This window comes from Ochotona princeps, chromosome 4 (assembly GCF_030435755.1).
Source record: "Ochotona princeps isolate mOchPri1 chromosome 4, mOchPri1.hap1, whole genome shotgun sequence".
In the NCBI taxonomy this organism is placed as follows: domain Eukaryota; kingdom Metazoa; phylum Chordata; class Mammalia; order Lagomorpha; family Ochotonidae; genus Ochotona; species Ochotona princeps.
In genome coordinates, this window is record NC_080835.1 from 80,642,734 (window position 1) to 80,657,618 (window position 14,885).

A 14,885-nucleotide genomic window follows, 5' to 3' on the forward strand; every position below is an offset into this window, starting at 1 on the left:
GTTTTGAATCTTGCAGGACAGAAATAAAACAAAGTGCATCAAGTATAATCTAAGATGAGAATTAAAAGGCAGGTGTTTGGCACAGTGCTCAAGCTGCCCCTGGGAAAGCTTGTGTTTTATATTGAGATGTTTAGTTCAGGTCCTTGATCGACTTCAGATTCCATCCTCCCGTGAATGTGCACCTTGAGAGGCAAGAGGTGATGGCTCAAGTTCTAGTGTTTGCTATCCAAATGGGAGGTACAGATTGAGCTTCTGCCTCCTGACTTGAGCCTGACCTAGTCCTGACTATAGTGAAAGGAAGATCTCTGTGTTTCAAGTAAGAGAATAAATAGCTTCTAACAGTGACATGAAAGGATGAGGCCACTTCATCTGACATCAGCATCCCATGTGAGTACTAGTTGAGGTAACAGTGCTTCAACTTCTGATCCAGCTCCCTGCTAATGTGCCTGAGGCAACAGGAAGATGGCACCAGTGCTGGGGCACCTGCCATCCCAATGGGGGACCAGGATGGAGCTCCGGGCTTGGGTTTGGCTCAACTCTTGTTGTTCATGGAAAATCTCTTCCTTTCTCTGTAACTCTACCTTTCACGTAAATAAAATAGGTCTTTAAAAATAATAGTTTGAGATTGCCCACAGTTGGGGATGTTTTTAAAAACAGAAGATGACATATCGCAGATATTACTATTTCAAGATGCTTTTTACTTTAATCTTTTAAACACAGTGTTTTCTCAGATGTGTAATATAATATAGTACAATATTTTATGATATGCCATGAATTACCTGCTATGATGATTCTCAAGATTTCTGGCACAAATAACCACATTTTCTGAAAAATGTATCTATATCATTCCTATGTAAAACATTGTTTCTCAACTTGTATTATTACTATCTGGAAGAATTCTTGGACATGTTTTGCCTGATCCCCTCTCCATAGAAAATATTAATGCATGAGTATCTTTTTAAATATTGCATGCGTGTTTGTGCTTATGTATTTTTTTAAAAAGTTGTGACATTCTCTTCATTCCTGCCTTTCCCAGAGCCAGTTTTCCCACTCCTTTTGAGAATGTGTGATTCAGGCAAGGAAATACAAGTCTACTCTAAGGAGTTAAGACTTCACAGTACCACCTCTTGGAATTCTGAATGACTGCATTTAGCACTTTAGGAGCTCTCTACTGTAAAAACAAAAGCTATTTGTGTTCTTGAATCCCGAATCATGTAGAAAAAGCTCCAGTCACCTGAATTCCAAGATAATTCTAGTGGTTTCTGCATGTTTTACATTTCTGTGTTCACAAATGCTAGTTGTAGCTGAATCACATATTCCAAATAGTACTTATATAACTGTCAGAAAGCCAACCATCATAGTAATGGCTTCTTTTCAACTACAAGTGAAGGAACTAGCACTCAATTGCAGGCATTGTCAGTATCATATACAAATATCCAAACCGAGGCTTAACATGCTGTGCTATAATAGCGATCCCTGTCTCCACTTTGGACTAAACAAAAAATACTGCTATGAACACTCACATATTCATTTGGATGTACAATTTGAATTATATCTGATATATAACTAGAAGTGAAATTGCTTGGTGATATAGTAATTCTGTGTTTAACTTCTTAAGGACTTGTTAAATGTTTTTATGACATCTGTTGCAAAATTTTTACTTTCATACTAGCAGTATCTGAGCCTTGTAGATTCTCTATGTCCTTACCAGCACTTATTACTGTTAGTCATTTTTTTATTTAAAATAATTTATTGTTTGGATTTTAAATTTTTATTGGAAAGGTTGATTTAGTAAAGATCTTCCATCTGCCAATTCACTCCCCAAATGGCCATACACAGCCGGGGTTGAGCCAATATGAAGCCAGGAGCCAAGAGCCTCTTCCAGGTCTCCCATGCGGGTGCAGGGTCCCAAGGCATTGGGCCGTCCTCACCTGCTTTCCCAGGCCACAAGCCGGGAGCTGGATGGGAAGTGGAATAGCCTGGCCATGAGATAGAGCCCACATGGGATCCCAGTGCTAGAAGGAGGCAGTTAGGCAGTTGAACCATTGTGCTGGAGTCCTATTAATTTCTTTTGATTCTTCCTATTAGTATATATGAACTGGTGTCTTGTTGTGGTTTTGACTATTCCTTTTAGTGCCCAGTAAGGTTGAGCGACTTTTCATGTGCTTATGCAGTTTATCATCGAGAAAAGGGCTCTTCAGGTCTCTTATCCATTTCTTTACTAGATTGTTTTTTTTTTTTTTAAGATTTTATTATTATTGGAAAGCCGGATATACAGAGAGGAGGAGAGACAGAGGGGAAGATCTTCCATCCGATGTTTCACTCCCCAAGTGAGCCACAACGGGCCGGTACGCGCCGATCCGATGCCGGGAACCAGGAACCTCTTCCAGGTCTCCCATGCGGGTGCAGGGTCCCAAAGCTTTGGGCCGTCCTCGACTGCTTTCCTAGGCCACAAGCAGGGAGCTGGATGGGAAGTGGAACTGCTGGGATGAGAACCTGCGCCCATATGGGATCCCGGGACTTTCAAGGCGAGGACTTTAGCCACTAGGCCACTGCGCCGGGCCCTTTTTTTTTTTTTTTTTTTTTGATAAATTTTCTATGTAGTTCAGCTTCTGGGCCCTTATTAGATTCAATATTTGCAAATAATTTGTTTAATTTTATTAATTGATTTTGCTTTCTAGATAGTATATTGGTAGCATGTAAGTTTTACAGCTTGGTATTTATTTTTTCTTTAGCTGCTTAGAGTTTAGCTGTCATTTCTGTGAAATCCAAGATCATAAAAAAACTTCCTATGTTTTTCCTATAGGTTTGGTGGTCTTGGGCCAAATAAATTTTAACTGGTAGTCTTACATTTAGTTCTCTGATTCATTTTTTAAGATTTTTTTTTAAGATTTATTATTTTTGGAAAGCCAGATATACAGAGAGGAGGAGAGACAGAGAGGAAGATCTTCCATCCGATGTTTCACTCCCCAAGTGAGCCGCAACGGGCCAGTGTGCGCCGATCCAAAGCCGGGAACCAGGAACCTCTTCCGGGTCTCCCACGCAGGTGCAGGGTCCCAAAGCTTTGGGCCGTCCTCGACTGCTTTCCCAGGCCACAAGCAGGGAGCTGGATGGGAAGTGGAGCTTCTGGGATTAGAACCGGTGCCCATATGGGATCCCGGGGCTTTCAAGGCGAGGACTTTAGCTGCTAGGCCACACCGCCGGGCCCAAGATTTATTTGTTTTTAATGGAAAGTCAGATATACAGAGAGGAGAGACAAAGGAAGATCTTCCATCTACTGGAAGTAGTAGCAACAGCCAGAGCCGAGCTGATATGAAGCCAGGAGCCTGGAGCCTCTTCCATGTTCCCCATGCAGGTGTAGGGTCCAAGGCTTTGGGCCGTCCTGGACTACTTCCCCAAGCTACAAGCAGGAAACTGGATGGGAAGTGGGATCAGTGTGGCATGAACTGGCACTCATGGGATCCCAACCACTAAGCTTCCCAGCCAGGCCCAGAGATTTTTTTTTTTATGGTGGTATCCAGTCATTCCAACACATTCTGAAAAGACGTTTTCCTCACACCCCTCGTTTTTGTTTTGTTTTTTTAAAAGATTTGTTTTATATTAGGAAAATTTACAGAGAGAAAGATCTTTAATCCAGTGATTCATTCAAATTGGCACCATAAAGATCCCCATACCTGCAGGAAGATTACCCAGTTGAGCCAAACCCAGACCTCTCCTCTTGCTCCCCCATACACACCCTTTTCAAGAATCAATTAGGGGTTTTTGTGGGTCACTCAGACTGGGCTGTGCCCCCACTGCTTTATGTGAGGGCCGGGTATGTGCTGGGCAGAACCAGGATGGACTGCAACACCCATTGGTTCCAGTGCAAGTCGGGACTGAAAACAGAACCAACCCAGCAATTGCAACCACCAGCTGATTGGGGTGATGGACTGTGCCAGGCCCTGCGCTTGCTAGAACATACAAGAATCTGGTCTGGGAATACCTCAAGGTTTCTTTGGAGATCTCCCCAATCGAACTGCTGGACTCAGAACCCTAGCCAAGAAAAGACAGAAGACAGAACAAGTCAATCAACCACCTCAGCTATATGTTGGCAGCAAAATACTGGGGAAATGGAGACTCTGTGATGGACTATGTCAATCAGTGGATTCTTCAATGACCTCATCGGGCTTGGAGTGGTGAGATTGGCAGCGATTCATAACTGATGAACTATCAAAACCACCTGAGCAAGAATCTCAGAGCATGCCCCACATCCGGGACCTGGGGTGGCTGGGAGACTGGGTGGGGCTTCTCCCTCAATATCCCCCTTTACCTCAGATACATGAAGGAAACAATATGGAAATAATAGTCTTGCCCACTTTGCTATAGCCTTCTACCTTTTTACCCTAATTAACTATGCAAAGATTGTCAAAAATATAATTAAAAAAATTAAAAAAAAAAGAATCAATTAACCGTGGTGTCTGGATTCTGAATTCTGTTCTGTCAGTGTGCTAGCATCACATTTTCTTGATTAACCTTAACTTTGTGTAAATTTTGAAATAGATAAATGCGAATGCTTCAACTTTTTCTTCATTTTATTTTTTTTAGATTTAATGATTCTTAATAAAAAGGCAGATTTGCAAAGAGAAGCAAAGACAGAGAGAAAGATCTTCCATGTATTGGTTCACTCCTGAAATGGCCACAATGGCTAAAGCTGTGCCGATCTGAAGCCAGAATATTCTGGGTTTCATACTGGTTCAGGGTCCCAAGGCCATGTGCCATCCTCCACTACTTTCCCAGTCCTAAACCAGGGTGCTGGAAGGAAAATGGAGCAGCTGGGACACTGGCACTCATATAGAATGTAGTGCTTAAACGGGGAAGATTAGCCAGTTGAGCCAATGTGCCTGCTCATTTTCAAGATTTGCTTGACTATTTGGATTTCCTTAGACTTTTGCTATAAATCTTATGATGAGTTTGTCGATTTGTACCATTTCATGATGGTGGTATAAAAATAATAAACCTTCAAAGAAACTGTATGTTGAATTTTGAGTTTTGGTGTTTTACCCAGATTGGCAAGATGGTATTAATCCTTTGTCAAAATGTTAGCAATGGCAGTGAGCTATAGCTAGGCAGCTGCATCAGTCAGCTGGCTGATCATGATAGTGAACAATGGATACTTTATACTGTGTTACTAAGCTATAATGTTCAGTAGCTTAGGGACATTAAATGCATTATTGACCTAAGATATTTTCAGTTCACTATGGATTTATTAGTACTTAATTCAGTCATGAGTCAAGGAGCAACTGTATTTGTTCTGTTGAACTTAGTGTGTAGGTTGTTTTAAGCTTTTGTAATCTAAATTACTTTCTTAGTTTTGTGATTGTTGTAAAATATAATTGCTTTTTATATATTCATCTTGCATCCTATGGCCTTTCTGAAGTTCTTTACCAAGTCTAATAGTATTTTTGTGGATTTCTTAGAATTTTCTTTGTTAGTTATCTTGCCATCTGCAAATAGAGCTAACTTGGATGCTTTTTGTTTCAGTTTATCTCCTAATTGCCTTGGTTAAAGGTTTTGATACAAGTGCATAGTAGAAGTGGCAAGGATCCCTCCCACTCCCACGCAATGGTTCAGTTGGCTAATCCTATGCATACAAGCATCAGCATCCCATATGGGTGCCGGTTTGTATCCTGGCTGCACTACTTTTCTTGTAGCTTTTTGTTTGTGGCCTGAGAAAGCAGCAGGGGATGGCCATAGCCTTGGGACCTGCACCCAGCTTAAGAAACCAAGGAGGGCTCCTAGCTTCAAATAGGCTCAGCTCTGGCCACTGTGGCCATTTGGGAAATAAACCAGTGGTTGTAAGATATTTGTCTTTTCCTCTCTGTACATCTGATCTTCCAATAAAAATAAATAAATCTTAAAAACAAATGTGATAAGGAAAGGATCCTTGTCTTTTTCCTGAACTTAAAAATCTTTGGTACTTAAGTCATTCAGTATGATACTTCTTCTTTTCTATTGAAACAACAGTTTAAGGAAATATCTTGTTTTCATCTCTAGTGTTTCTATAACAAAGTACCTAAAACTGAGTAACTCATAAACTATGTAAATTTACTGGATTTAAGATTATAATGGCTAGAGGGTCCAAACAGGCCGATAGTGGCATTCTGGCGTGAGATTCTTGGCTGCTACACAACATGACAGGGAAGGAGAAAGAAGCCCAATTGCTTATGGAATGGGCCAACCACATGGTTGTGGCTTTGCTTTCTAACTGCCCCAAGGACTAATGTGTCATGACATTCAGCCTGCTTCATGGTGCAGCCCCATACCCTGATAACTCCCATAGTCTTCATCTTAGGATTCTGCCACCTCAGTCAGTACTACCACTCTGGAAACCATACTTCAAGTATATGAACCTCTGGGGAATAAACCACATCTAAACTGCAGTACTTGTATGTCTTATGTTTTTAATCAGAAAAGAATATCAGATTTCATCAAGTTGTTTTTAGGAAGATAATAGTATCAGCTTTGCCCTGAATATAGTATACTTTGATTTGCTTTTTTATTCAATGAAGCATTCCTTGTTCAATTTGTTTAAATTAATTGCATCTGCTCATGATTATCATTTATGTCTGTTACAAGGTTTGGTTTGCTGGTTTTTGTTTAAGGTTTTATGTCTGCTTTCTTTTTTAAATTCTGTGTGTATTTTCATAATGAACATTGGTATTTATGTATAGTTTTCTTGTCTGATTTTGCAATAAGGAAAGTTTTTGTTTTTTGTGTGGGGTTTTGGTTTTTGTGTTTGTTTGTTTTTTGAGTTTGAAGGATTCTTTCCGTGTGTCGTAGAATTTGTAAAAGATTCCCAATGAATCTGGGCTTTTTTTTTGCAGAGAAGTAACTTTATTAAAGTTCTACTCTTCTTACTTGTTTTAAGGCTACTCATATTTTTTTATTTACTGTTGGTATAAAGCTGTTCATAGTTTCATTTATAAGCCTGTTGACTATCTTGAAGTGTTTGTAGTGTTGTCCTCACTCACATTCCTGATTTTAGAAATTTGAACTTTTTTCTGTCATTTAAGCTAAAGATCTGTTCACATTATAATTTCCTCCTTTAACTCTAACATTGTGGAAGATTTTGGCTTAATCTCCACATGAATGTTCTAAAAATATATGGAGGACAAATGGCACCCAAGATTTCAGTGTTTCTTGGTGCAGAAAGCAATTTTAAAATTCGGTAATAGGGCCTAGCGCAATGGCTCATTGGCTAAATCCTTTCCTTGCAAGCACCATGATCCCATATGGACTCCAGTTTATATCCTAGCCACTTCACTTTCCACCCAGTTCCATGCTTGTGGCTTGATAAGTACCAGAGAATGGCCCAGGGCCTTTGACCCTGCACCCACATCAGAGACCTGGAAGAAGCTTCTGGCTTGTGACTGCAGATCAGCTCAGTTCCAACTGATGTAGCCACTTGGAAAGTAAACCAGAGGATGGAAGATCTTTCTCCTGTGTCTCCTTCTCTCTGTAAATGTGCATTTCCAATAAAAATAAATCTTTGTTTTAAAAATCCATTGATAGTATTTTCATAATATACATTTTTTACTTGAAAGACAGTTACAAAGTTCTTTCATTTCAAATGGCAACAGCCACCAGAGTTGGGTCAGTCCAAAGCCAGGAGTCAGAAACTTCTTTCAGGTCTCTGGTGTATGGCCAACCTCCTCTATTTTCCCAGGCTATAAGGGAACTGAATCAAAAGTGAAGCAGCCGAAACTTAGTGCCCATATGAGATGCATAGGCTGCTGGCAGAGGCCTAAAATTATATACTACCTTCTACCCCCAAATATGCATTCTAAGCATAGTGAAAATAATTTTTTGCACTTAGTCTGTAACGGAAACTTACATGTGTACTTGTTACCTGTGCTGCTGAAGAGCCTGTGGTACTTTTCAAATTTGGTTTCCTTTTTGATTTTTCTGTCAAGTTTTCTTCTTTATTAACTGAAAGTGGGGTATTGTTGAATTCTGTTTGTTCCTATGCTTCGGTCAGATTTGTTTCGTGTTTTTTGGGCTCTCTTGGTGACTATCTTGGTACCATATCTTTTTCTTTGAACCCGTTTGTCTTTGAATTAAGTGTCTCTTGCCCACAGCACCTTAGTTAGAATCGTGTTTTTCGTTCATTTTTATCACTCTCTACCTTCAGTCTGTTCAGACCTAGTTAGTGATAAGGGATGGGTTGTGTCTGTCGTTTACTTAATTGTTGTCTAACGTGTTTCAGTTATTTGTCATTTTTTTTCCTTAATGACTGCCTGATTTTGTTCCATGTTTTCAATTCATATTATTGTTTATTTTATATTTTATTTCCTTAGTGATGGCCTTGGTGATTATAATTAACTAACTTGAAAGAATCTTTCTTAGATTAATTTCAACTTAAATTTCAATATAATTTTAATTATATATGGTAGCTTTTTTCCTCTATAGCTCATTCTCTTTTCCTTCCTTTTTCACATAGAAATCATAATTTACATCACACATAAAGCCAGAGTAGTAACTGTTATAGTCAGTTGCCTTTTTAAGCAGAGAGGATGGAAAATAACTCATTGGCAGGGGTGAGGATCACTTGTTGATTTGTATTTACCTGTGTAGTTACCTTTACCAAGACTATTAATTACTGACAAATCTTGTGTGTAATGAATTGTTGCTCTCCTACTGCTTTAAAAATTCTGTTTTTGTCTTTCCAAAGTTGAAGACGTGTTTGGCTATGAATCTCCTTAAGTTTATTCCCATTTTAGTTTATTGAGTTTGATATATACATTAATTAGTATTGTATAATTAGCTGGTTAGCTAATGTATTAATGTTTTTATTCAAATTTGTGGAGTTTGGGTTATTATTTCTTCAAACATGGTTGCTTTCCCTTTTCGTCACTTCTTGTTTCAGAATTCCCATCATGCTTAGGTTGGTACACTTGATAGAATGTCCTGTGGATATATGAAAATGTGTACTTATCAATCTTGTTTCCATTTATCAGAACATAATCAGGCTGACATATGTTGAAGTTTACTGATTTTTCTTGGACACTCTCTAACGAATTTTTCATTTCAGTTATCACACTTTTAAACTCTTCTGTTTCCGTTTTGTTCTTATAGGACTTATTTATTGATAATTTTTAATGTGTGACAGTATTTTCATGATTTCCTATGTATAATTTTCGTTAGTTCTTTAAAGTTACTTTAAAATAGCTCAAGTGAACTCTTTAATTCCAATGTCTTTCTTTTCCTTCCTGTTTTTTAATTGACCTCTTTGCTTTATTTTTTGTTGTTGTTGTTTTAGCTGTAGTTGTTTATGTTTCATGATTTTTGTGTGAAAATCGAACACTTTTTAATGTGTTGACTCTTATAATCATATTCTTGCCCTATGTTTGTTACTGTTTCTTTTAGCTATTGCTGTTTATTTAGTGATATTATATTCATTGAAGAGTTTATACATAGCCTTAACTGCTGAAAAAAGTGTGTTTCATTGTTTTTCTAAGGGGGTCTGTAGGTGCTTAGGGGCTTCCTTCAATATTTAGCTAAGCAGCTGACAACTCAGTCTTTTTTTTAATATTTATTTTTATTGCAAAATCAGATATACAGAGATGAACAGAGACAGAGAGGAAAATTTTCTGTCTAATGATTCACTTCCCAAGTGACCACAATGGCTGGTGCTGCGCCGATCCACAGCCAGGAGCCTGGAACTTCCTCCGGTTCTCCCCCGTGGGTACAGGGTCCCAAGGCTTTGGGCTGTCCTCGACTACTTTCTCAGGCCCACAACAGGGAGCTGGATGTAAAGTGGAGCTGCCAGGATTAGAACCAGCACCCATATGGGATCCAGGTGCGTCCAAGGTGAGGACTTTAGCTGCTAGGCTGTGGCGCCAGGGCCAGAGTTCAGTCAACCTGTGTTAATATTACAAGCTAAAAATCAGTAGTTTTCCCTTATGATTCTTTTTTGCACAATAGGTGTTGTATTTACTTTTTTATTTAAAAAAGAGGTGTGCAAATAAATAACATGATTGTATTTTATGGCTATTCTGAGCAGGGAGTCACTATGAAGGTTACAGAGTAGAAGAACATTCTTGTCATTTTTTCATTGGTTTTCTTATAAACATTCCTGTGAAATAGTTACTCTTAGTCAAACACCTTATTTTCAAGATTTATTAGAATTGTTTCCAATGAAAGGCCACCTGTTTGAGGATTTACACTTTCATTGCAGCACTGCCTCATATTTCTAGGCAAATCTACAGAATGCTAGAATTTCGTACCTGATTTTCCACTTGTGGTATTACTGTTTCCTTGCAGATTTCAATAGTAGTTTTAGGGAAAGTAAAAATTCCATGAAAATATCTAAAGTTTTATTTTCCGTTTAGGTTACTTGCAACAAGAAAATCTCACATCTACCTGCCAGACTTTTATTTTAGAAAGTTCAAATTTAAAAGAATATGCAGAACACTGTACAGATGAAGGTTTTATCCCAGCCTGCTTACTGGTGAGTTACCCATGACTAAAAAATAAATATATGTTTTATAATTGACCAGTACAAGAGACTATAAATACGGTCGTAAAATCAGCTCCTCAGCAATATCAGAGTTGGTGGGGATTCAATACTTTTTGTTCATGCATGACTTGATAAAACCCAAAAAAGGTCTGCTATTCATTTTGCACATTATGCTGAAGCTGTTAAATAAATTAAAACTTTGCCTCTCAGAATTATTTCAAAATGCCCTTTTTTAATTTTTTTGTTAATTTCACTGCTATTTGTCTTGTTGACTCTTTTCTGCTTGTCCTCTCTCTGCCTTCTGAATACAGAAAATGAAAACCAGATATGCTGGTGTCTGGTTGTCACCTCTTTTGTAAATATTGCTAGACCAGCAAACTGTCTTAGTCTATTATACATTCCAGAATACATTTCTGTGTTTGTTCATATGATGTTATTGCCTTGTATTGGGAGTGTAAGATTTGTTTATTTTTATTAGAAAGGCAGATCAAAGCTAGAGAGAAAGAGAAAGATCCTTGATCTGCTTGTTCATTCCCCAAGTGGCTGCAATGGCCACTGAGCTGTTCTGAAGCCAGGAGACAGGAGCTTCTTCCAGGTCCTCTCACAGGGGGTTAGGGAACCAAGAATTGGCCCATTCTCTACAGCTTTCTCAGGTCACAAGCAGGGAGCTAGATCAGAAATAGAGCAGATCTCAGTGCTTACAAGGAAAGGATTTAGCCATTGAGCCATCACGCCAGGCCCAGTCATTTTTATTTTAATCATGGCTGCTGTAAGATTGTCTGTGTAGGAGACCTAACAGAATCTATAAAATTAGAGTTTCACAAGAGCGTAGAGTATAAACATAGAAAAATATACTATGTGCGTATTTAGCTGCAGTTAATTAGAATTGAAATTATAAAGGGCACTCATTCATGGAACTACCATTAGGGTAAAGGCAGTTAAGCTGCTATCTGGGCTGCTGGCATTCTGTATGAGCACCAGTTCAAGTTCCAGCTCCTCCTCTTAGGGTCAAGCTCCCTGCTAATGCTCCTGAGAAGTAAGATGGCCCAAGTTCTTGGGCTCCTGCCACTGATGCTGGGAAGCCTGGATGGAGTTCTGGCTCTTGGCTCTGGCCTCACCCAGTGCTGGCTGTTACAGCCATTTGGGGAGTGAACCAGTGCGTGGATAATTCAGTGTGTATCTTCAGTGTGTCTTTCAACTAATAAATAAATCTTTAAAAATTTAATGTATGGTTGTAGCAAACAAATGAACAGCTTGCTTAGGTACCCACAGGAGGCCATCTTTCCAAGATTACATTAATTCCAATCTAATGAAAGGATGTATTAAGGAGAATTGTATCAAAATACTGAATTGTGCTCTTTAAAGGCATCAAGGTCAAGAAAAAATGAAGGAATTCAGAGATGGGGAGAGATAAGGGAGACATTTCTTACTCTTTAAATTATTTTTAATATTCTCCATGAAACAGTTTTGTTGTTCGTTTTGTGGCTCAGTTTCATAGGCTCTGGGATTCCCCTCCAACTCCCCTGCCCTCCCTCCATGGTGAATTCCTCCACCTCGTTGCAGTCTTACAGTTCGAATCCAGTCATGATTCCTTTACTGCAAGCATGAAGCATACATAGAGTCCAGCATCTTATTGTCCATATAAGTTCAACGGCTTGTTGGGGAGACCTTCTCTGGTCTGAAGGTAGAGCCGGCAGAGTATCATCCCAATCAGTTAAAAGCCCCAACATAACATCAGCCACAATTTCTTTTTTTTTTTAAAGATTTATTTTTATTACAAAGTCAGATATACAGAGAGGAGGAGAGACAGAGAGGAAAATCTTCCGTCCGATGATTCACTCCCCAAGTGAGCCGCAATGGGCTGATGCACGCCGATCCGAAGCCGGGAACCAGGAACCTCTTCCAGGTCTCCCTCACGGGTGCAGGGTCCCAATGCATTGGGCCGTCCTCGATTGCTTTCCCAGGCCACAGGCAGGGAGCTGGATGGGAAGTGGAGCTGCCAGGATTAGAACCGGCGCCCATATGGGATCCCGGCATTCAAGGCAAGGACTTTAGCCACTAGGCCACTGTGCCGGGCCCAATCAGCCACAATTTCTAACGTTATGAAATTAATTGGCATAGTATTGAGTAACCAGTATGTTAAAAAAAAAAAATGCAAGTTCTTAACCACATCCTGTGACTACTTCATTGACATTTCAATTTTAGTTTATATACAACTGGGTCCTATACATCTTAAAATGGCTATAGATTGTTCAGCTGTCTCCTGTCTATTTTGATTTTTATATTTAACAGTTTATAGTGTTGAAGCATAATTTTTACTGAACTTGGCGAATTTTAGGATAGTCCAACTGGCTTATAACTCTAACAAGGCATATGTCAACAGTTAAGGCACAGAACAATTTTAGGAGGGGTGTGCAGAGAAATCTTCAATACCTTAGTGAGGAGAAACTAAACTTTGTGTCTTACCTAGTAAGGTATATATGAGTCTAAGCTGACCGTTTCTTGTCTGTTCTAAGCTTTTGTTGTTGATCTCTCTGATCTGATTTTTTGGGTGCTCCGGCACGACCCTGATGGTCCTTGCAAGAGATGGTGGAGATACAAAATTGGAACTAAGTAAAGACCAGAGAAAGCTCCTCTCCTGAGTTCTGATGGAAGTTTACTATACTTCTGTTTCTGAGGTCTGCTCAGGGCTCCCGGCTAGTGTTCCGATGACATTAGATCCTGTGAGGAAGCATCTGGGCTTCTTCCATCCCTTGTGGGAGATCTGATAGGAAATGGATGACCTCAGAGTTCTCACCTGCAAGGGCATTCCAATTCCCCGTGGTCTCCTTGGCAGTTGGGCTATAGTCCTTGGTGCCCATACTGATAGTCCTTGGTGAGGATCCCTGAGTCTCCAGGGTTGGGATACAAGCCTCCTCCTGTGCCCCTGCTCCACTCTGGGTCCCCCCACTGCTCTGTGCATATGACCTCCTGTTAAGAGGTTGTCAGGATCGCTCTTGCTAATGTCTAATGCTGATTCAAGTCTGTTGTCTATGAGTTACCAGTTATGATCCTGGTAGGTTGTATTTCGCGTCTACCTCACACATTCTAGGGAGATGGAAGATTTCTCTGCTCTCCCGCTCATTACAGAATAACATAGGGTATTAAAAGTATATTAGGCTTTACAGTTCTTTGATGTAGATCGTAAGCAGTCTGAGTCACATTGATTGTTGGTTCATTGGTTACATCACAATATCTTATTGCATGTGATACAGGCTGTTTGAGGTTGAAATAATATTGCAATTTACAGGTACTATTTATTGGAGAGACCTCATTTCATCTTACATGAAACAGTTTTGTATGTGTAGGGATTCCCCCCTTTCCCTCTGCTTTCTCCCTCCTCTCTTGCCCCTCCCACCATTTCCCCCCATATTATTACAGTAGTATGGTCCTTTAATAACAGTTACAAGTCCAGCTTTCTGCTACTTAAGTGTTATCGTGGCATTGTAGGTATAGACAATGGTAGAAGATCTAGTAGATTGTCAAGGTATATTTAGCAGTTTCATGGGGAGTCCTTTTATTTAAGAGTAGAGATGCATACTGCAATATCTTCAGTCCCTTTGAAGCTAGTCAGCATTACACAGTTTATGTAGGAGGATATATGTATATACATGTTTACCTATGTTTTATTTGTTTTTTATTTTGCATGATGTTACTTATTTGCATGATAAAAGTGGCATGTTTTTTCTAAAATGTTATCATTGTAGGAATCCTCTGTATTATCTTTGGAGTTCTTCAGAATCTATAGTTATGTAAAAATAAAGAGTGTAAACATTCTTAAAGAATAGATGAAGGTGGGCCGGTGGCGTGGCCTAGCAGCTAAAGTCCTCATCTTGAAAGCCCCGGGATCCCATATGGGCGCCGGTTCTAATCCCGGCAGTTCCACTTCCCATCCAGCTCCCTGCTTGTGGCCTAGGAAAGCAGTGGAGGACGGCCCAATGCATTGGGACCCTGCACCCACGTGGGAGACCCGGAAGAGGTTCCTGGTTCCCGGCTTCGGATCGGCGTGCATCAGCCCGTTGCGGCTCACTTGGGGAGTGAATCATGGGACGGAAGATCTTCCTCTCTGTCTCTCCTCCTCTCTGTATATCTGGCTGTAATAAAATGAATAAATCTTTAAAAAAAAAAAAAAGAATAGATGAAGGTAATGATAGGTATTGGGCCCATATTTTAGATAAAGAAACCAATGTTCAGGAAAGATTAAACTGCATGTGCAGTGTTTACAGCTAAGTAGCACTGTAATCTTTGCTTTGCTACTTTTCTTACTGTCTTTAGTAAAAGTATACCACTTAGCAGTGTCACAAAATAGTAGAAAAGAGAAAGGAAATTGAGGAAGAGAAGAAAAAGG

General features: G+C 39.6%; 1 protein-coding gene across 1 annotated transcript in view; it reads left to right on the top strand.

Moving 5' to 3' along the window:
- Positions 1–14,885, top strand: part of LOC101532371 (protein NPAT) — a 56,245-nt gene that overhangs the window by 4,817 nt on the left and 36,543 nt on the right. The window contains exon 2 of the mRNA XM_058663950.1: positions 10,371–10,489. Within this exon, the coding sequence (XP_058519933.1) occupies positions 10,371–10,489 (119 nt within the window). The remainder of the gene's footprint in view (positions 1–10,370; positions 10,490–14,885) is intronic.